The 23,917-nt window shown below is 31.6% G+C and overlaps 1 protein-coding gene, 1 long non-coding RNA gene and 1 pseudogene across 2 annotated transcripts; 2 read left to right on the top strand and 1 right to left on the bottom strand.

Moving 5' to 3' along the window:
- The first annotated feature begins 5,548 nt into the window (after positions 1-5,548).
- LOC142616670 (pectinesterase inhibitor-like) lies at positions 5,549-6,079 on the top strand. The gene has a single exon (XM_075789468.1). It carries the CDS (start codon positions 5,549-5,551, stop codon positions 6,077-6,079), a length of 531 nt encoding a protein of 176 aa, XP_075645583.1.
- A 2,860-nt stretch (positions 6,080-8,939) lies between these two features.
- Positions 8,940-10,327, top strand: LOC142616669 (UPF0481 protein At3g47200-like; annotated as a pseudogene).
- A 3,773-nt stretch (positions 10,328-14,100) lies between these two features.
- Positions 14,101-15,705, bottom strand: LOC142618028 (uncharacterized). The gene is made up of 2 exons (XR_012841139.1): positions 15,030-15,705; positions 14,101-14,457 (listed from the first exon to the last, which is right to left on the bottom strand). It is a non-coding gene; the product is annotated as an uncharacterized LOC142618028 (long non-coding RNA).
- Between the last annotated feature and the right edge of the window lie 8,212 nt (positions 15,706-23,917).

The following is a 23,917-nucleotide window of genomic DNA, read 5'->3' as shown; positions in this document are numbered from 1 at the left end:
TGAGGTCTTGGGCTTCGGCCGAGAGCATGGGGCTTTGGCTGAGATCGTGAGTAGTCCGAGTCCGAGGAGGAATATCTACTCGGATAAGCTAAACGCAGATCAGATATAGATCCTAATGATTAAAGTGACCTTCCAAAAAGTTCTAATGATAGGGACGAGTATCATGAACATACAAGAGGGATAAGGACTCAAAAATATCTAAGGAAAAGCTGCTACACCGCATTGAATGCCCTGCAACTAACTTTCTGACCACATTTATATGGAAAAGACCTCTGAACAGTACTACCTCGGCAACCACAACTCATAGAAGATCAGAAAGAGTGTTTGATGGGACAAACACTCAAATGGTGGCACAAAGGATCAACAAGTGTAAGATTAAGATCATCCAACAGGAACTATATAATGAAAGAGGCCCTTCATGAAAAGGGGAAGAGAAAAGGAGAAGAAAAAGCACTGTAGCAATCTAAACAACTCCTGTAACCATTGTCATTCAATATATACTAGAATAAAGCTCCTCAAACTGTGCCGAGGACAAACTTTCTCGCACAAACCGGGTTCAATTCTTGTTGGCTCATCATCCAAAACCATATTAATTGTTATCCATGTACTAAAACCTAGCTCTTTAACCCACTCTCTACAAATTTATTGTATTGGGTTCACTGGGCCAAGATTCCTTACATTTTGGGCTTGGTTTAAAAATTGTGTCCCTACAATTAACTATTGATCCATAAACTTATTTTTTAAGGATAATTTTAGACTACAAAAACTTAAAAATCAAACATTTTGTTGATGACTTAGCTATTAATATTTGTTTTTCTGGAAATTTAGCAAGTATGAAGGATAAAAAAAAGAAAATGAATCCAATGGTAGATTTGTCAATATTCACATCCAATAAAAAACATATTGAGTGAAGTTGTAGTCTGAAATTACAATTACTCCTTTATTTTTTGTGTAAATATGAGATATGAAATTTTATAATTATGATAGTTATTAATAGACATTTATTATGATTTTGTATGTATACAAAATATTAAATATGCAATTAAACATTAATTATGTTAGTTATTAATAGATATTTACTATAATTTTGTCTTTATATGGAATATTAAATATGCAACTTGATAATAATTATGATAGTTATTAATAGAAATTTATTATAATTATATCTTTATATGGAATAATAAATATGCAATTTGATAATTATGAGAGTTATTAATAAATATGTATTATGATAGTGTCTCTGTATGGAAAACTGTTTATTCCATTTCTCAAAGAAAATGTACTGGGGAACTATTTATTGGAGATTTAAATAAAGAATAGAGTTTAAATTCAAAAAAAGAGTACAAATATCATAATATTGACATGTAAAATTGTGAAACCATGAAAAATTGCGTGGCAAAATATTATTTAGTCAACCAAAGCCAAACTTACTCAATTTTATATAGATTATAGATATATGTTATTGTACTCACATCAATTACAAGTAATGTATTTTGTTTTTGAGTTCAGTTAACTAATGTTCTTAGGGCATTTGTTAATTGACAATTTTGAAAAAGTCTTGATATCACTTTCATGACAAATATAAAAATCTATCAAAAAAATCAATGCATTTTTCATTTTGCCAAAAAAGTTTCTAAAAATATTTCCTAAATTAATACCTTAGGGCACCTGTTAACTTTTCATTTGTTTTATTTTATAACTAATATGTTTCTTAGACTGATGATAAATAATAATAATCTTGGAGTAGACATCATTGGTGGGAATTCTATTGTATCTATATAATAATAAAAAATCATAGAGGTAAGGATGTAATTTTCACAAATTAATGATAAATTGTGTCCGTTATAAAAAAAAGATTAGTTTAAATGCTTCTATTGTTTTATTTCACAATACGTTCCTTTCAATAAATCAAATTAAACAATTGGTGTTAGTGAAGGATGACAGAAATGGCCCCTTCTTTTTGTGTCTCCTTCTTTTTCTCTCTTTTGCTAGCGATCATATGGATTTGCCCAACATATGGTCGGCTAAGCGTGAAGGCATCGGAAAATGTGCTTAAAGAGATTTGCACTTCTCACAAAGACCCTCCTTTCTGTTTGCAGGCCCTCAAATCTGATCCTCATACACCCTTTGTCGATCTTGTTGGCCTTACCAATATTTCAATTCACTTGGTAGATGTTGCTGCTAATAAAACCCTTGCCCTTATTCGCTCACTCATCAAGACTGCAGACCCCGAATTGAAAAAGCATTTAGATGATTGCCTCAAAATGTATGATGCCACTATTAGCGAAACAGAAGATGCAAAAACTGCGTTGAAAGCTCATGACTACGAAACGGTAAATGTTGCATCGGATAGTTGCATGACTGATGCTGAAACCTGTACTGATACAACAACTGGTGCACCGCCTCTCCAACAAGAGAATAAAAATATGCGTTATTTTTGTGAGACATTTGTGGTTGTTTCTAATCATCTTCTATGAGATTGTTTAGTTAAATATTTTTGTACGCGTGGTCATGCAAAATAGTATATTTGATATTATCGGTCACTTTCTACTGAATAAAAATAAACATTTGATCTTGGTTTTTGTAGATTCAAGTTGAGGACAGGTACAAATGTGGCATGATCTCCCCTTGGAAACAAGGGCATCTCCACATTTAACTTAGTGTAGTCATAAGATCACCCTGACTTTTGTAAAATATATATATATATATATATATATATATATTTTTTTTTTTTAAACTAACTTATTTTAACCACCCAAGTAAAATTATTGAACACCCTGACTTGAGAATCACAAGAATTTTAGTTCAACAAAAATAAAAATAACGCTACAATAAAATTTGTTATCAAAATGTTTTGAATGTAGTATTATTCTTATTACCAAATCATGTGCCTTGTGAGAACCCAAAGGAACACTCTTGTAAAAGAGTTTGAAGGATCATATTGAAAGTGGAACATATTAATAATTAATTTACCAATGGGAATTAAAATGGCAAATAAGATACTATTTAACATCATCCCTACAGATAACATCATCCCAATATACGGCACATTCAAAAGGGATAAATGTGTGATGTGCAAAGGTATCACATAATTATCAGTGAATAAGGTAAAAAAGACACATAAATGACGGTTGATGAACTTAGAGTATCCTTGAGTTAGAATCCAAAAATATGAACATCTGAAATTCAGTTTGCGAAGAAAAGCCAAAAAATCTGATGAGCTAACATAACTGACACCATGTTCCCACATGTATATAGGTAAGGATCAAAGAAAGAGAAAGAACTACTAATAATCAAGCTAATTAGCTATAGGTCAACTAGCACTACCGAAAATAAGGTTTTTTTTTTTGGTTTTGTCACCGTCACAATTTAGTGTAGAGGGTTCATTGTTGAACAAATAAATAAAGCTTTTTAATACTTAAAAATAAAAAACTCCCCCAAATGCGAAGGTAGCAGATGAGACCAAAACGGTATTGGTCATGGTCTGATGCAAGGAAGTAGCATATGAATGCCAAAGTAAGAAATTGAAAACAGTATTGGTCATGGTCTAATGTCTCAGATGGCCTGAGTCTCTTAGATGGCCTAATGTCGGAAGTACAGATTAGATATTGCATATTCGGGGTCAGTTCAGAGAGGATATTGATCTCTTCATCATTGCTGATGGTAAGATGGAAATGTACAGTTCATCTTTCTTCCCCGCAGTTCTTGAAGTTCTAGAATCAAACATACCAGTTCTCTGACACAATTAGAAATAGAAACTATGAGTGAGTCTTATTATTGTGTCCCTTTGGTTTTCACACTTTGGTACAAAAACTAAGAATGAGTGTTATTATTGTGCATTTTTGGTTTTTTGGCACAAAATAAAAACTTAAATGCGACACATGTCATAAAATTAGCCCATAATTGAAACCTAATTTGAAATCTAATTGGATTTTCTGTTTGTTAGGTTCTAAAGATTTAGAATTAAATGTTTAGAATTTAAACTTGTATGTGTTAGCAAACCAAGAACAAAAACTTGTCTAGAATATGAGTTAGACATTGCTCAAAGTTGTACAGGTCAGACTCAAGAATGTACAAGCTATAGGAAAAAGAATTGTTAGGTTAAAATGCCCTAACACCTGACAGAGAAGTCAAAAAGAGCACTATAATAACACTCTAACCTCTTAAAACCTAAATTAAGATTCTATATTGGACTTCAATTGAAATCTAATTTTATGCCAAGGGTACAATTTAATTTCTTAATTATAATACAACCGTTTAGAACACTACAAGAGCCGAAAGGTGAGATTAAAAAGGTTTTAAGTACTTTTCAATTTTACTATAATTTTGTATTAGTTATATTTACACAGAAATTCAATCATCTAAACTCATATATATATATATATATATATATATATATATATATATATATATATATATATATAATCAGTAACCTCCACAATGGACAAAAATACTTAATAAAATACAATTTGATCTAAAATCTTTTACTTTTATTTTTCAATAAAATTTGGCTACAAACTTGGTTGTAGCCTAAGACTTCAACTTTGTCTTAAAAAAATAGCATAACTACCTATTTTGATAATGAAATTGTTGAATTGCATGTTTTTTATGCTTTTAAAATGTTTACCAAATTTTGTGTCAATAAAATATTATTAACTATTTGATTCATAAACGTTCTTTTTATGGATAATTTTAGATTACAAAAACTTAAAATTTAAACATTTTGATGATGACTTAACTATTGATATTTGCATTTCTGGAAATTTTGCAAGTATGAAGGATATAAAAAGAAAATATAATCCAATGGTAGATTTATCAAAATTCACCTCCAACAAAATGCAAATTGAGTGGAGTTGTAGTCTTTTTCTTTTCTTTTTTGATACAAGATAGAAATTCTACTCTAGCCTAATCTAAGTGTATATGTATGTGAAGCTTTCTCTTAGAAACTTGAACTCCTACCCTTGCCCCCCACACCCCACAAACACTTATACTTGTAGAGTGACCACCGCACCAAGGGTGCGCAGTGGTAGTAGACTTGTAGTCTTAAATTATAACCACTTTTTTTTTTTTTTTGTAAATATGAGATATGAAATTTTATAATTATGATAGTTATTAATAGACATTTATTATAATTTTGTCTATATACAAAATATTAAATATGCAATTAAATATTAATTTTGATAGTTATTAATAGATATTTATTATAATCTTGTCTTTATATGGAATATTAGATATGCAACTTGATAATAATTATGATAGTTATTAATAGAAATTTATTATAATTATATCTTTATATGGAATAATAAATATGCAATTTGATAATTGTAGGAGTTATTAATAAATATTTATTATGATAGTGTTTCTGTATGGAAGCTGTTTATTCTATTTTTCAAAGAAAATATACTAGGGAAATATTTAATTGGGGATCTCAAATTGTGTCCGTTATTAAAAAAAAAGATTAGTTTAAATGCTTCTATTGTTTTATTTCACAATACGTTCCTTTCAATAAATCAAATTAAACAATTGGTGTTAGTGAAGGATGACAGAAATGGCCCCTTCTTTTTGTGTCTCCTTCTTTTTCTCTCTTTTGCTAGCGATCCCAGGGATTTGCCCAACATATGGTCGGCTAAGCGTGAAGGCATCGGAAAATGTGCTTAAAGAGATTTGCTCTTCTCACGAAGACCCTCCTTTCTGTTTGCAAGCCCTCAAATCTGATCCTCATACACCCTTTGTCGATCTTGTTGGCCTTACCAATATTTCAATTCACTTGGTAGATGTTGCTGCTAATAAAACCCTTGCCCTTATTCACTCACTCATCAAGACTGCTGACCCCGAATTGAAAAAGCATTTAGATGTTTGCCTCGAAATGTATGATATTACTATTAGTGAAACAGAAGATGCAAAAACTGCGTTGAAAGCTCATGACTACGAAACGGTAATTGTTGCATCTGATAGTTGCATGACTAATGCTGAAACTTGTACTGATACAACAACTGGTGCACCGCCTCTCCAACAAGAGAATAAAAATATGCGTTATCTTTGTGAGACGTTTGTGGTTGTTTCTAGTCATCTTTTATGAGATTGTCTAGTAAAATATTTTTGTACGCGTGGCCTTGCAAAATAGTATATTTGATATTATCGGTCACTTTCTATTGAATAAAAATAAACATTTTATCTTGGTTTTTCTAGATTGAAGTTGTGGACAGGTGCAGATGTGGCATGATCTCCTCTTGGAAACAAGGGCATCCCCATATTTAACTCGGTGTGGTCATAAGATCACCCTCACTTGTGTAAATATATATATATATATATATATATATATATATATTAAACTAACATATTTTAATCATCCAAGTAAAATTATTGAACACCTTGACTTGAGAATCACAAGAATTTTAATTCAACAAAAATAAAAATAATGCTACAATAAAATTTGTTGCCAAAATGTTTTGGATGTGGTATTATTCTTATTACCAAATCATGTGCCTTGTGAGAACCCAAAGGAACACTCTTGTAAAAGGGTTTGAAGGATCATATTGAAAAAGGAACATATTAATAATTAATTTACAAATGGGAATCAAAATGGCAAATAAGATATTATTTAACATCATCCCTACAGATAACCTCTCATTTTTAATTTCCCAAAATTGGAGAGATTTTGAGGGAGGGCAGAGTTTAGAAGTGCTTAGCCAAATGAATTATTAAATTTACCCTTATTATATTAACACAATTACAAATTATGAAAAAATTAATTATTCTCCCCTTACTTAATTTTTAAAAAAATCCAAAGAACTTTTTTTTTATTTTTTATGGGAGGCGTGCTTTATACTGTATTAGATATACACTTTTTTTTTTTTTTTCCAGAGTTCTATTAGTATTAGTATTAGTACTCCAATAAAAAACAAAAAAGTTCTATGAGTATTAGGCTGGTGTGATTCCTATCCGTATTGGCATATACCATTAGCAGTAGGTTTTTTTTTTCTTTTCTTTTCTTTTAATCATTACTAAGCGGGACCAATAGTTTTTATATTAAAGTTATAGTAGTTTTAGAGTTCTATTAGTTAAGGCTGTTGAGTTCTGAACCATGTAGCTGTTTGTTCCCAATAAATAGAAAAGTTTTTTTGTCTTTTGTGTAGGGGGGAGGGGTAAATAAGACATTTCAGTTCAATACATTATCATTATCAGTAAAAAAAAAAATTGAAAGTTCAAGGGGGGCACCTGCCTCCCCTCGCCCCCCCCCCTTCCCTCCGCCCCTGCCACGAACATAGACTACCGTTGGACCTTTTGATTTTCCACAAATATCAGTTCTTCTTTCTTGTTGAAATAAAAAGTAGTAGATTACTTTTAAATTCAATTGTATAAATAATTGTATAAATTTTATTTCAAATAATTTAATTTTATCATCAAATATCTATTTAATTTTTCTTTTAGGATGAATCATTTGATCAAAAGTAGGTTGTTGAAAATGACAAATGCCCTTTAATTTAGTGAAAAACAATAAACAAGGAGAGACAAAAGTGGAAAACAATAACATTTAATGATGTCTTCTTAACCGTTAGATCTCTTAAAAATTAAAATATAAAAAAGGTATAACTTGAACCCATCTCATATGTATAAATATATATGGATTGGGTTTAAGTTATTTCTAGTGTAACTCTAAGTAATTTTACATCACCCAATAACTTGTTATAGAATTTATATTTTGAAAATTTCACCGTTGAATTACATGTTCTATATGTTTTTAACAGTCATGCCAATTAAACGTTATTTATTATTTGATTCATAAACTCATCTTTTATGTATTATTTAAACTACAAAAACTTGAACTTAAAAAATTGATTGATGACACGGTTATTAATCTTTGATCAACTTGAAATTTTGTAAGTATGGAGAATATATGAAAATAATGTAAGATAACGGTAAATTTATCAAAATTTGCATCCAATTAAAAAATATTGAGCGGTGTAATATTATTTAGAGTTACACTAGATATAACTTAAACCTCTCTCTCTCTCTCTCTCTCTCTCTCTCTCTCTCTATATATATATATATATATATATATATATAGATAATGGCTATATGGGTTTAAATTTTAATTTGATGTGTTGTGATATTGATCTCCTTTTTCCTGTAGTTTTTGTGTACAACTTCAGAAAATATTTTTAGGAGCATTGTCATGAATGAAACGAAACGCAGGAAAATAAATAGTTCTCCTTGAAAATGTTACATGTTGAAATATTTTCCAATGAAAAATATTTTATGCCAAAACAAGCAGGGGCTAAATCATTTTTTTTTCGCCACAGGAGGGTGAATTTCTTGGTGCATATATATAGCGTAGTTATCAATTCTATTCCCCTATTATTATTATTATTATTTTTCTTATCAAACTCTTGGCCATTCCATATATTTTGTCATGTAGAATGCTTCGTTTCTCTCTACATAGAATGTTGTCAAAAAAAAATTTTAATTCAAAACATGTCAATGGCCGGTAAACATTTTTCTCCCTACCGTTTAGCTGTGTTCATGCCCTTGCCAAATGGGCACTCTCTTGTAATTTGCAGGCCCTGTTTCATTTACTATTTGCTCCCAATCTGTCTTCAATATTTTGGAGGGTGGTTATGGTTATAGTTTTTTTTGAATAAAATCTTTCTCAAAGCAAATAATAATAATAATAATAATAATAATAATAATAATAATTTCTAAACTTCAACAAGGAAAAAGTTCATAATTTTATTTTCCTCTCACCAAAGTTTGTCACTATTGTAGAAAATAATGTTTTTTGACCCGTATAAGCTCGAAGTCGAAGCTATTGCAAATTGCAATTGGTGCCTCTTGAAATAAGCGGTGGAATTAATGATTCTATAGTACATTTAAAGAAGTCTAAATGATTGTTCTTTGTGATCTGTCGCTAGGAAAACGGAAGTTGACGATTGATAAAGATGGTGCCCACTTCTACTACTGCTGATTCACTTACAAATGATATAAGCGAAGAGCTGATTATTGACATTCCACCACAAGAGTCGGAGCCAGTACCCAAGTTGACCGCCGAGCGTTGCATCTACAGAGTCCCCCAGATACTTCGCCAGGTAAATATAGGCGCCTACACTCCAAAGGTAATCTCAATAGGTCCTTTTCACCACGGTAAAGAAGAACTACGGGATATGGAAATGCTGAAATTGATATACTACAAGGAATTCTGTCAACGGACCGAGACAAAGCAACAGGATATAGGAAGGGTCGTTGCAAACAGGGAACTAGAAATTCTCCATTGTTATGAATTGAGCATAGGGTTCAACAGCGAAGATTTCATGAAAATGGTTGAAGTAGATTCCATTTTTATTATTGAGCATTTCTTTAGGGCTACTGCTGAAGGAGAAAATGAGAACAATAATATGGGACGTGCGGTTAGTAACCCATGGTTGAAAACGATTAATAACCCATGGTTGAAAGCGCATATAATGCTAGACTTAATATTACTTGAGAATCAAATTCCTTTTTTTATTCTCGACGAGTTATAAAATAATTTTTCCAGTTCTAACAAAAACAAGGATGATACCTTTTTTAACCTTGCCTGCAAATATTGCTGGAAATATTTATTTTCCCATGAGAAGCAAAAACTACCTGAGAAGGAAGTAAAACATTTCACTGATTTGATTAGATACATCTACTATCCATCAAAGCCCGAAACCATCTGCAAAGAACCTGTTTCTTTTGTATATAGTGCAACGAAGTTGTATAAGACAGGAGTGAGATTCGAAATATTGAAGAGGTAAGCTTTGATAAAATAAAATTCAAGAAGTGGGAGCCCTTGGGAAAATGTCAATGCTTCAGTTGGCTCTTAATTTTCTTACCATGTTTGAAATATTTTCCTTGCATGGAACCCATGTAATCATTACTGTATCTCCCAAGCTTTGTGGCAAATAACAGAACTGAAGACCTTTTCAGAAACATAATGGCTCTGGAGCAATATCATTATCCATCTGAAGCTTACTTATGCAATTATATGGTGCTATTGGATCATCTTATCAACACTAGCGAAGATGTAGAGTTGCTTGTTGACAAAGGGATTATTGTTAATGCGCTAGGCAGCTATCAAGAAATTGCCAATATGGTTAACAGAATTTCCCTTGAAATTGTGGAAGAGAATTCCTGTTACAGTGATATTGCTAAAAAACTTAGGAACCACTATCAAAATGGTTGCAACCGTAATATCGGATACTTGAAAAGTACCTATTTCTCCAATCTCTGGAGAGGCACTGCAACTATTGTTGGTTTTATAATCTTGGGATTCACTCTCTGGGATTTCGTTAGGTCTTCCCCCAAATAGATTTAAAAATTTGTGTAGTTCAATCTCTGAGTGTTTTGGTTTGGCTTACAATATGTATGAATTGTATCTGAACTAGTCATTTTGTGTAGCTTGTGATATCCTCTTGTTCCTAATAGGGTTTGCTACAAAATATTTGGATGCTGGTTGTTTGAAACGTTGTCTCAGCATCCTTGAAGATAATGTATTCCAGCCAATAATAATGTTCTATCTTCTGTAATTTCACTTCACCACTGAATGCTATTAATAATAGAGAAAACATTCTATCAGGAGCTGGCATAAAACCAGTTTTTTTACGCCAGCCAATGAGACCACGCCACGTCAAAGTTCACACGTTCACAGCTTCCTCTGCAAGTTCACACCATTCCTCTGCTTCCTCTCTTCCTTCACGTTGAACCTCCACCACCGCCACACAGATCGCTGGAGCAGAAGGATTTGGAAGAAGTTCTCGTCGTGCCCTCTGCTTCCTCCTCTGGGGTTGTGCCGTCCTTTGCTTGCCGAAACCTCCAACACACACCGGAGCTCAGCTCCACAGAGTTCGCCGGAGCTGTGCGTAGAGCTTGGAAACAAACCAGAGCTGCTGTGAACCACGATCCAAAGGTTTTTTTTTCATGATTTTCCCTTTTCCCCAATTTGGATTTCGAATTATTTTGATGGATTTTTCTGTTTTCTGATTGCTTTTTGATTGCTGTACGTAGAGGCTACTGCAAAAACTTCTTCAGTTGAAGGTTTATTTGCTGCTGGAGATGTACAGGTAATCCTCTCCAGAGTTAGCTTTTTTATTTCTTTAGTTTTCAGTTGGTCCTGGACCTGTCAAGACTTATTGTGTCGATTCAGATACCTTACCCAAGACTCTGGTCCAAATGTTGCAACAGTTCAACCAGTGGTCATCTTATTGGTTCAGAAATTGTAATGATTATATATGTTGTGTCTAATAATACCGTTGTCGTTGTTGTTTTAGTGTTGGGAATACTCATTTGTTGTTCCAATTCATTGTAATGAATAGGTGTAACATAGGTTCTAATTTTTAATTTTATGGTTTTGTTATGCATTTGCTTTAGTGTTACTTTATATGGTTGTATATTCAGTATTGTCTAAGATAACCATTTCTTTAGGCATTGAATAAGAATTGTAGTCTATTTATTTGTTTAGTCATTGAATAATTTGTCAACTGAATTAGATGTAAACAATGGGTACCATTCTATAGGCCTAAAATTAAATTGGAAATCAATATAATATATAGAATGAAGTTGTTTAAGCATTGTATCTACTAAGTTGTTTATGTTGTCCTGTTTGTTGTGTATGGCTCTTCTATGGCAGCTTAATGCTTAAGTCCATGGCATAAGGTATAGGAGATGACTGTCATTTAACATAGATTAGGCAAAATTTTTTGCTTGACTGAATTGAATCTGATTTTTTTTTTTTTTTTTTTGGGTTGGTAGCTATCTAACCCATTTGTTGAAGATTCAAAAGAATGTTGCTTCTTGTATGATAGGATTTCTGAATTGTTTGATTTCTTTTATAAAAAGAAAAAAAAATTGCTTCTAATTTATATTAGAGAAAGGGAATGTAAGTAAAATGTTACCTATATATATTTCTTTCAATTTTTCATCTTTCTTTAATTTTCAGTTTGTGTTTCCTCTTTTAACCTTGACTTAAAGTTTTGGATTTGCTTTTCTTGGGATCTTGTTCAATTAGTAATCCAACACTGAAAAGTTATATATTTTTAGTTTCTATATTAGTTCAACCACGAAATGAAATTAATTGAATGAGAATCTTGCAGGCTATTTATTTGTTTAGTTATAGCATTGTCAGTTTGTCAACTAAATTAGATGTAAACAATGGGTACCACTCTAAGAGCCTAAAATTGAATAGGAAATCAATTACTAAATGTTGGATTGGAAGCAATATATTGAATGAAGTTGTTTAAGCATTGTACCACTAGGTTGTTAATGCTATCCTATCTGTTGTGTATGGCTCTTCTATGGCAGCTTAATGCTCAAGCCCATGGCATCTAATGGTTCCCTCCCCTTGTTCCTTAGTTCTCTCCCTATTTGTAATTAATTTCTTCTTTCTTCTTTTTTGCTTTCTTTTTAATTTTTTGGACTGCTTTGTGCTCTTTGCATAAGGTAGATTTTTATATATACATCTTTCTTGTTAATTATATATATGATGTCCTGCTTGTTTATGCTGTCCTGTTTGTTGTGTATGTCTCTTGTGCTCTTTGTGCTCTTTGCATAAGGTAGATTTTTTTTAAAATTTGTGTGTTTAATCCATAAAATATTCCGATATAGATGATGAAATCAATAGAAGATAAAATATGTTTTAGCAAATTTTTTTAGATGCATGATTGGCTATTTTAGTACATCTAATGCTAAATTTGCTATATGCTTCATTGGTGTCTTTAAAAGAACTTTACGTAAATTTTTAATTAATGAATTGGCTAAAAGTTCTCATTTCAATTTCTCAGGATGTGGAAGACCAAAAGCAGCTGGCAAATGTTTGGCAAAGGACTAGAGATCTTGTTGTCTACAGCTATTAAATAGTTCTCTCTTTGGAAATTTATAATCATTTTGGCTAATTACTGCCTGGTTTGGAACAAGGTCTGGAGTTTAAACGTGCCGTCGAAAGCCTGTGTGTTTTTATGGAGAGCATGCTCCAACTGCCTCCCAACTAAGGAAAATCTTCATCGGTGTCGAGTAAGAGTGGAGACGAGGTGTGAGATTTGCAGTCACCAATCTGAAACTGTAAACCATATCTGGTGGGAGTGCCCATTTGCACAAAACGTGTGGGCTTTGTTTGTATATTGTTTCTACATTAACGAAAGATTTCTATCGTTTTGAACTAAAAAAAAATTGAAGAAAAAACTTCTTATGATTAATATTACGATTGTTAGTAAGATCTATAATGAGCAAAATTTGATAAATGGTTAGCACCAAAATATTACGATTGTTCTCAAGCTTCTTCTTTTTTTGAGGAACAAGCCTCAAGCTATTAGTAATGAGCAATATTAGCAATATTAGTAATGAAGGGTTGTCAACTTAAATGGCCCAGCAGAAGATATTCTGGTTTAACAGGGCTTTCTAGTTTCTACTTTGTAGTCCTGAACTTGGAAGTGAACTGCTCAAAGGACAAGCTTCTATTCATGGCAAATTTCCAGTTGTAAGTGATTTGAAGTCATTTTTGCCTTAAGGAGGGTAAGCATAATGGTCGTAGAGGATTCTTTACCAGAGATATCTATTCCGACTTTATAATCTATACACACAACACAAGTGTGGTTTTTGAAAACTAAGTTGTGTCATCTTAAGCACTGTTTATGCAAAAAGACTCTTAGGCCAAACGACTCAGCAATCAAAATCACAATCCATCATTACTCAAACAATCACAATGCATAAAATACGATTGCCTTTGTCTACCTTGCTCCCTCATAGACTCGTAGCTGCAACTTAAATTCGCAAGAAATTTTAGTCAAATGAACCCAATATGAAGATATCATCACTCATTTACACAATACATCTAAAAAAGCAGGCTCTTTCACTTAATCTGAAACACAATTACACAAAAAAAGCATATGAGGAAACATGGTAGTGCATTGCGAGGAACACCAAAGTACAACAGAACCATCTTCACAGGCAATATAACTTTGTGGAGAAACCCAACAGCAATTTCCCCAACAAAACCATTCTATCACATAAATACCATCATCGAACATCTCACCCTTCAATTTAATCTCAGTAAAGAAAGACAAATATAAGAAAGCGCATCGGACAAGTATGTAGAAGCAATAAGATTCATTTCATTAACAAGAAACATAGCATGAAAATTTAGTTGGCACAAGTACAAAAACAGAAAAACACATATATGTTACAAACTACTAAAACAACCCCCATCTATATGAAGGCACTAGGATTCTAGAACTCCTGTGAAGCTGATCCAATGTCGCCTTTTCCTTTGCCAACCATCTTAGGCAGAAGGGTCTGGTGGATATTCGGCAACACTCCTCCATTAGCGATAGTTACAGAGCCCAGAAGATTGCTCAGCTCCTCTTCGTTCCTCACCACAAGCTGGATGTGCCTCGGCACAATTCTATTCTTCTTGTTGTCCCTAGCTGCATTTCCAGCAAGCTCTAGTACCTGAATACACACGCCAAAATCAAAGACACATTAATTATCCAAACCCATTAAAAATAAGACAAATATTTTGGTAATGAAAGGAGATTGAAATGAATTAACCAAACCAATTTTTTGTAAAAAAACGAGATTGATATAAATCCAAAAAAAGGTTGATTTCACTTCAGAAAATCCAAATACCTCATGTCCCCAATCATTTCAAAATTTCATAAAAGCTTGAAAATTTATTGAATTGAATCCAATTAAGCAAGACAACACTTCCAATTCAAGAAAAGAAATCCTAATTTAATAAATGAACCCATGAAATCAAAACCCAAAAATCCCGCAATTTCAGTCTTAAGAAATCAAGACCATGCAACGAAAAACCCAGAAAAATCAAAACCCTAGTTTCAATCGAAACCCCCTAATTTGAAAACTTTGATCTCAAAAATCAACTACGCAAAAACAATCAAACCCAAATAATACTCATTTCCGTCAAAATAATAATCAAAACCCAATTAACCCATAAACCCAGAAAAACCCATCAACAATTCGAAATCCAAAATGGGAAAAAGGGAAAATCATGAAAAACAAACCTTTGGATCGTGGCTCACAGTGGCTCCGGTATGTTTCCAAGCTCCACGTACAGCTTCGGTGACCTTTGTGATGATGAGCTTCGGTGTGTGGTGTGGTGGAGGTTTGGGCAAGCAAAGGACGGCACAACCCCAGAGGAGGAAGCAGAGAGCATGGAGAGAACTCTTTCTTCTTCGAAATCGTTCTTCTCCGGCAATCTGTGTGGCGGTGGTGGAGGTTCGGCGTGAAGGAAGCAGAGGTGAAGGCGTGAGCTTTTGTCTGAGGGTTGGTTTTCCTTCTTCGTTCTGTTTGGAGTCTATTTGGGGAGGGGTTTAAGTGTGAATTTAATGTTTTCCACGTGGCGAATAAGGGTTTAAGTGTGAACTTAATGTTTTCCACATGGCGATTTTTTATTGGCTGGCGTAAAACCTGGTTTTACGCCAGCTCCTGATAGAATGTTTTCTCTTTGTTATAACCATCAACTTTCAAGAAAAGGTATGATAAAAGTCCAGGGGCGGCGGCACGTTGAGGCCAGGGTGGTCACAGGACCACCCTGAGTTGGAAATTATTTTTGTTTCATATATAATAATTTAAAATTTTATATTTGTTTGTCCTTAGGAAACAAATTGGTGACCACCCTCAGTTTTTTTATGTCTAATAAAATTATACTTTGATCCATAATTTGGTCTACTTCACAATATATTGGCCCTTTCAAGCAAAAAGAAAAAGCCCAAAAAATATGAACTATAATCTGAAAAAAAAAAAAAAAAAAAAAAAAAAAAACAATTATAGCAGGACCAAAAAGAACTCCAGAAAAAAGCCCAAGATCAATCCAGACCCCACGCACTACTCAAGCATATTTTTAAATCAACAAAAAATTTCTATAAACTAATTAACTAAATACCCAATTAAATTTTAAACTAAAAAAATTCCTAACCTAAAGGATATAAGAAACTCAGGTCCTCAACAGAAGCGACTCAGCCAACGGCCACACCCAGAGCAGTCGACGGCAAGATCGGAGATTCCCTTACCCAAATCTGAGATTGCGAGATCAGCGACGGCGAGATCGGGAAATAAGAACCTCAAGCAACACCAAGGTATTTCAGTTCTCTCTCTTTTTCTCTATCTCATCTTTGCTGCAAAACCTCTGACTGAGAGCGGTGTTCTCTCTCTCTGTTTCTCTATCTCATAGTATGGCTTGTGCCTATTTTTTGATAATGCAGTGTATTCACTTAGACTTGGACCTCTTGACTATTTTTTTGTCTTTTATAATCTCTCTTTTTCTTTGGTCTGACATAGACATAGGCTCTCCTCTAGTTCTCTGTGGGCTAAATTGGCTTTTTAGCTTTTGTGTGAGTGTATATATGTAAATATGTAACTGTGTATTTGTGTTGACTGTTGATTGGCGATTGTCTCTTGAGTGGGTGGGGTCGTGGAATTGGATTGGGGTAGTGGTCTGGTTCACTTAAAAGCAACACCCAGAACTAGACATTATAAAAGGTAAAAAAAAAAAAACTTTGTTAGGCAATGGGTTAAGCGGGGTGTACGATGCAGTGTATTTTTATTCTTTACATTTAGCAAAGCAAACTAAGGGGTGTGTGCTAGACTGGCAGTAAAGAAAAATAATTAAATAATTAATAATTTTATTAATATTTTCAATGGACTTATAATTTATTGTATTTACTTTTGCTAGTTATTATAGACAAATATTTAATAAAGAAACTATGTACCCAAGATTTATCTCCTGTACATAGTGGCAGAGTTAGGATTTTAGTCTAGAGGAGACAAAATTAAAAGACGATATTAAAAGTGAAATTTATCTAAAAAACATTAATCAACAATAATAACAAAATAAATAAACAATTGTAAGTAAATATGAATATATTTCATATTATTAAAATAAATAAACAAAAACAACCAATTCATAGCTACTAAAAAATTTACAAACTGATGGAGTAAAAATATGATTTGTGTTACTTAAAAAATATAATGAATAAATGTTTGAAATTATTTTTTGTGATTAGTGACATGCCAATTTGTAAGACATAAATAGTAAAATTTGTAATATCTCTTGCATCATTCAAAGATAAAATGCTGTGAAAAGTATCATAAATTGTAAAAATTGTGTAAATAATGATATAAAAAAATAAAAAAAAAATAGTGAAATAGGTGGTTTGGTCACTTTCAAGTTTCAACAAGTAGAAGTCTCCCCCCCCCCCCCCCCCTCCATGCGACTACTAATACAAAAAAAAAAAATTAGGAGTCAGGGGGCAGGTGCCCCCCTCACCCCCCCGCTGGCTCCGCTGGTGCCTGTACAAGATTCATCTTCATTTTCTAAGTGAATTCATTAACATAGAAAATCTTCGTTCAGAAATTTGCATGTTTTTTTGTTGTTGTTGTTGGTGTCAATATTTGAATTTATCTTTTTATTAGATTGTATAATGTATGCTTCTTAAGGACCACATTGAAAAAAATTCCTAGAGCCGCCTCGGTAGAAGTCCAAGCTTTCGAGAAAATACAAATGTTATACTGTGTAAGGAATTTTTCAAAATATTATTTCAATATATATTTGATACTATATTATTGATTTACTCTCAAATTAAAAGTTTTAAGTAGTGAATGATTCTCTTGCTCTAATTTGATATTGTATTTGTAGCTCCCTAATATCAAATCAATTATTTATTGAATACTTTTGTAATCATGAGCTTCACTCTTTTACATTCCTTGGCTTAAGATAATATACACATCATCATGTTGAAATTATTATGTGTCAAATTTCACATAAAAGTTCTCTATTGACAATTGTGATGCCAACATCAAACGCAATAATCATTCTATAAAAATTTATATAAAAAAAAAATACTTATTAGCTTTACTATTGTCTTTTTAATGGTATAATACAAAATATTGCAATTGGAAAAATTTTCAATAAGCAGAATTGCACAATATTTTTAAGGCATTAAATTTTTATTTATTAATTTTCCTTTTCTTTAAATGATAATGATATTAACTACAAAATTTTTATCATCATGCACCCTTAGTGTAGTGATCACTCCACAAGTCTAAATTTTTATTAGGTAAGGGGGATAAGGGACATGGTTCATGTCTCCAGGAGATTCTATGTCGAATAAAATTTAAAAAAAAAAAAAAACTACAAAATTAAAGAATCATTGAAACCTAACAAAAAGGTTCAAAATATTATTTCCATTTCACCAAGGTTTACTGTTGTTCTCAGAGTTTAGCTTCCTTTTTACACTGAAACTAACACTATTCTAAACTGGTCACGTGTCCATCTTGTATTCCATTTTGTGCTATGCATAAGAAGGTAGTTGCTCAACTTCATCAAAAATATTGTGTGATTTCTATTGTATAATTGAATATATTATTTTGAGTGGGGCTCACTCTAATGAATTTTTAAAAAATTCCCAAAAAGGAGCAAAAGATGGTATCATAATTGAAGCTATTGGTTCTATTATAATGGCAATCCATCTACTGACACACCTAAACTTATGCTTAATTTTATAACATGCTTAGCTATCAACCTTTGATTAAATTTCAAGACTTACACATGAAACTACCATGAATACTTGCTTTAAAAAAAAGAACAATAGGTGCTCCAATTACAAGATAACCCTTAACTATATTGTGGATTTGGGTCTATAGTTGGGTGTGTCCCTAGAATTATTCTTATAGTGGTTAAGAATTGTGTAATTTAATAGCATTACTTGGTTTTTTTTATTAGGAGAATAGGGTTGGAATCTCCCCTCCTCATTCATTATAAAAATTGAGTTATAAAAAAAAAAGATTCTATCATAGTCCATGTGATTATTCTGCTTGTCATTAGGAAAAAAAGGAACTTGGCGATACGTTGCCTACTACTATTTACGCGATAAAATGGATGGTTTATGAGGAAAAATAATTTCTGTACGTTGTGTATTCTCAATAAGGACGAATTAAAACTGTATTTGGCGTGGCATAAAATATTTTCTTGAAAATGTTTTCAATGTTTTAGTGTGTTTGGTATGACATAAAATCTTGACAAAGTTTTGCTCCCCTCCCAAATCCCAATTCGGCAATTCCTTTCACTAGTCTTCTCCATTATCCTACCAAATTGTCAGCTCTATCCCATAACTTTGACTAACTTTTACCCTTAATTTTACAAATTTTAGCCATAACTTTCACTATTAACGTCTTTTAGAAGCTAAATTCAACTTTTCCTACAGAAAAATGTTAAAGAAATTATAAATTTTACTACAATTTTGTGTTTGGGAAAAACATTTTTGTTTTTTTTTTTTGTCTAAATTTTATTTATTTATTTACTTATTTTCTTTTGCAAATAATCAAACTTTTAGTTTTTTGAAAATAAACCAGTTTTAAACTTTTTGTCAGACATTTAAAATAAAACTTACCAAAGCAAAGAAGTCAATACCGTACCGGAGGCTGTACCGGTTTGGCTACCGGTACGATATATTTCGGATACCGGTCAATACCGGTGTACCGTTTCAAGTTTACCGCTATTTTATATATATATATATACACACACACACACACACCAAAATCTTTAGAACCATGTTTATAAACATATAATATTTCACTTATATTATAGTAAATATAAAAGTTTATTATAAAATATTACCTCAATTCAGAACAAATTATTCATAGTTTTAAACTTTAGTATCAAATAAAAGAAAAAAAAACACAATATAAAAAATAGAAAGCTTAGTTGTTCATTGCATACTAAGAAAACAAATAATACTAAGAAGTTAATGTAAATAAGTTACCATTATGCCTTTACAAAAATTCAAAAATTACAAAACTAAAAAAAAAAAAAAAAGCTTTTTTCTGTACCGGCCGGTACGCCCGGTACCGGCCGGTATTGCCCGAAATTGGCCGGTATGACCGGTACACGGCCGGTACGGCCGGTATTTTTTCCGGTACAATATAGAAGTGTACCGGTACTGGTGCACTGGCCGGTACGGTATGTACCGGCCGGTACCGGTACGGTATCAGCCACATTGTACCAAAGATTATATCTTTTATTAAACACTATGTAAATAAATTACTGCAAATAAATTGTTCCTAAAGGCATCCAAAATGTTTACAAACCAATGTGTTAGTCTGTAAGCATTATATAATAAAATTTGTTGTATATATATTTATGATAATGCATCTCCAAAACTCTTATGGTCTTCCACCTTCTAGCTACCAAAAAGACTCACACATAGTCACATTCTCTTTAGCTCCACCATCTTTCTTAACAAAGATTTTTCTCATTTGAAGTTAAGCGAATCTTGACTGTTACAAAAAATTTCTTTTCCTCTTTCGTTTCTACTTTAGATCAATTTCTATTTATTTATTATGTTTTTTCTCTTTCAGTTCAGTTTCTATTTAGTTGTGAGGCATGCAAGTCATTTTGATTTTTTTTTTTTAAACCATAGTAGTCCAATTTGATAGAATTTAAATTCTATTAACATATTTTATAGTTTCTTTTAATGATTTTGTTATATTTATTTTTTGTTAATATTATATCTTCTTGTATATGTAATGGCATCCATTATCACGCGTCATATCTGTAGTTTGATTGGATTGAAAATGACCTTAAGATGCTTAATTGGTTATTTAGCTTTATTAATAATTTCAATACTAATAAGAATTACATTGTTTAAAAATTTCAAACAATAATCTTAGGCTACTATAAACACACACACACACACACATACGTTGTTTAAAAATTTCTAACAATAATCTTAGGCTACTATACACACACATATACATATTGCATTGAATTTTTCTTGAGGTGCAAATCAATGTGATAGTTTTATCTTCGCTCCTCAAACCGAAATTCCTGGTTCTACTCTTGCCCATCATCTTGCAACTCCTCCACACTCTTGCCAATCAGTCAATCGGCTTGACTCTTAGTTCTTTTGATAACCTCTTCTACCACTGAGGTTTTTGACATCTGCTTTTTCAATTTTAAATATTTTAGGAATGAATTGACAATATGTATAAATACAAAAATACTGAAGAAAATTTTGGTTTGATTTTCGACGAAATAGCAATGTGTTTATATATATAAATGAGTTCAAGTTATACCTGATGTAACTCTTGTAAAATTACACTTTTTTTTACACCATAGATTTCTAAGAGATCTAATGGTTAAAAAAAGACATCATTAAATTTTATTGCTTTTGGCTTTTGTCTTTCTCCTTACTTATTATTTTTCACTTGATTAGAGGGCACTTTCCATTTTCAACAACTTGCTTTTCAAATGATTCTTCCTAAAAAAGAAAGTAAATAATTTGAAAATTTTTTTAAATTATATGGCCGACAAAACAACAACCCATTATGAGTAGAGATTTTTGTGGTTACCATCACACTCTTGCTGCGATGGTCACTCCACAAATATAAATGTTTGTGAGGTGTGGGGGGCAAGGGCCGGGATTCAAGTCTTCAAGAGGAAGTTTCACACACATATATACTTAAATTAGGCTAGAATAGAATTCCATCGTGTATAAAAAATAAAAAATAAAAGATTTTTGTGGTTGTGATTCTTAGATTTGGGCTATATATTCAACCTTTTTAACAATTTAAAAATAAAAAAAAAATCCTCATGCATCTCGGGGATCTTAGATTTGGGCTAATCTGTTTGTAACTTGAAAGTTGAAAGTCTAAACAATCTGTTTAGAATTTCATAGATTAATATAGTATCCAAATTTTATAGCAAATAGCATTACTAGAACCACAAACACAGAGTTTCAATATTTAATTGTGTCTAATCTTCAATCAACGCGTGCAACATGAGTTTCTACCTTTAATGCTTCCTTTTTCACATATTGATTCAAGAATCACAACCACGATCACAGACCCTACCGTTGGACCTTTTGATTTTTCCACAAATATCGGTTCTTCTTTCTTGTTGAAATAAAAAAGCAGTAGATTACTTTTAAATTCAATTGTATATATAAATATATAAATTTTATTTCAAATAATTCAATTTTATTATCAAATATTTATTTAATTTCTCTTTTAGGATGAATCATTTGAAAAGTAGGTTGTTGAAAATGGCAAGTGTCCTTTAATCAAGTGAAATACAATAAATAATGAGAGAGACAAAAGTGGAAAGCATAACATTTAATGATATCTTTTTTAGCCATTAGTCTCTTAAAAATCTACAGTGTAAAAAAAGTGTAACTTTACAAGAGTTACACCAAGTGTAACTTAAACTCATACATATATATATATATATACACACACACACACACTTCAGAAAATATTTTTAGGAGCATTGTCATTAATGAAACGAAAGGAAAATAAATAGTCCTCCTTGAAAATGTTATACGTTGAAATATTTTCCAATGAAAAATATTTTATGCCAAAACAAGCAGAGGCTAAATCATTTTTTCGCCACAGGAGGGTGAATTTCTTGGTGCATATAGCGTAGCTATCAATTCTATTCCACTATTATTTTCTTATCAAACTCTTGGCCATTCCATATATTTTGTCATGTAGAATGCTTCGTTTCTCTCAACATAGAATGTTGTCAAAAAAATTTTTAATTGAAAACATGTCAAGGGTAAACATTTTTCGGATTCAAATCTTTTAGATTTCCTAAGATTCTCTACTAAATAGATTTCCTTAAATTTTAACCATTCTTAAATGATTTAATGATCTAAATTTTGTCATGCCAGCATTCCATTAACAATAATTCTTTTGTTTGCAGCATTATTATATTATTTTAAGAGTATTGTTAATGGAATGTTGACATAGCAAAATCTAGACCTTAAAATCATAAAAGAGTGGTTAGAATTTGAGGAAATCTATTAGTAGAGTACCCTAGAAAATCTAGAAGATCTGAATCCACATTTTTCTCCCTAGTGTTTAACTGTGTTCTTTAAAATGTATTTTCCAACGTTTGGCTCATATAAAAAAACCTTACTATTTTTTATATTTTTATATAGATATTAAATAATTCACAACTTCAAAATACTAATTCTGAACAAATAAAATAAACCTAGAAATAGGAAAAATTAAAACATGATTATTAAAAATTACAATAATAAGAATAATAAAAATAAGAGTTCAAAAAAATGAAAATAAATAAATAAACCAAATGAAATTAACAAAATCATCAATTAAAGTTACACATTCAAATGCATAATTCGAACACTATAATAAAATCTTATTAAGGTTTTAAAAAAAAGTTATAATAAACATCGGTGCAATTAGAAAATTTTTGTATAAGCACAACGACAAGTTTTTTCAAAGAGGATAAATGTTCGTTTATTAATATTTTAATTTTAAATTTTTTTTTTATAAAAAACAATTTCCTTACTACTTTTATCTTTCAAATCTTGCACTGTTTTCGGATGAAAATAATACAGTAATAATCAACAAAGAATGTATGGGAGCAATGATAATAATTAACAAAGGGTTCGTGCAAGACATCCGTACTTTGTTGATTTCTTTATCGGTAAGTTTTCTTTGGGACAAAAGAAAGGCTAATGCTATTGTTCATGCCCTTGCCAAATTGGCACTCTCTTATAATTTGCAGGCCCTGTTATATTTACTATTTGCCCCCATTCTGTCTTCAATGTTTTGGAGGGGTATTATGCTTATAGTTTTTTTTTTTTTTTTTTGAATAAAATCTTTCTTAAAGAAAAAATATATATTGCTGTACTTCAACAAGGAAAAAGTTTATAATTTTGTTTTCCTCTCACCAAAGTTTGTCACTATAGTAGAAAATAATGTTTTTTGACCCGTATAAGCTCGAAGTCGAAGCTATTGCAAATTGCAATTGGTGCCACTTGAAATAAGCGGTGGAATTAATGATTCTATTGTACATTTAAGGAAGTCTAAATGATTGTTCTTTGTGATCTGTCACTAGGAAAACGGAAGTTGACGATTGATAAAG

This window comes from Castanea sativa, chromosome 11, assembly GCF_040712315.1.
Source record: "Castanea sativa cultivar Marrone di Chiusa Pesio chromosome 11, ASM4071231v1".
In the NCBI taxonomy this organism is placed as follows: domain Eukaryota; kingdom Viridiplantae; phylum Streptophyta; class Magnoliopsida; order Fagales; family Fagaceae; genus Castanea; species Castanea sativa.
Note: the sequence above shows the minus strand (reverse complement) of the source record. Positions and strands in the feature narration are given on the sequence as shown.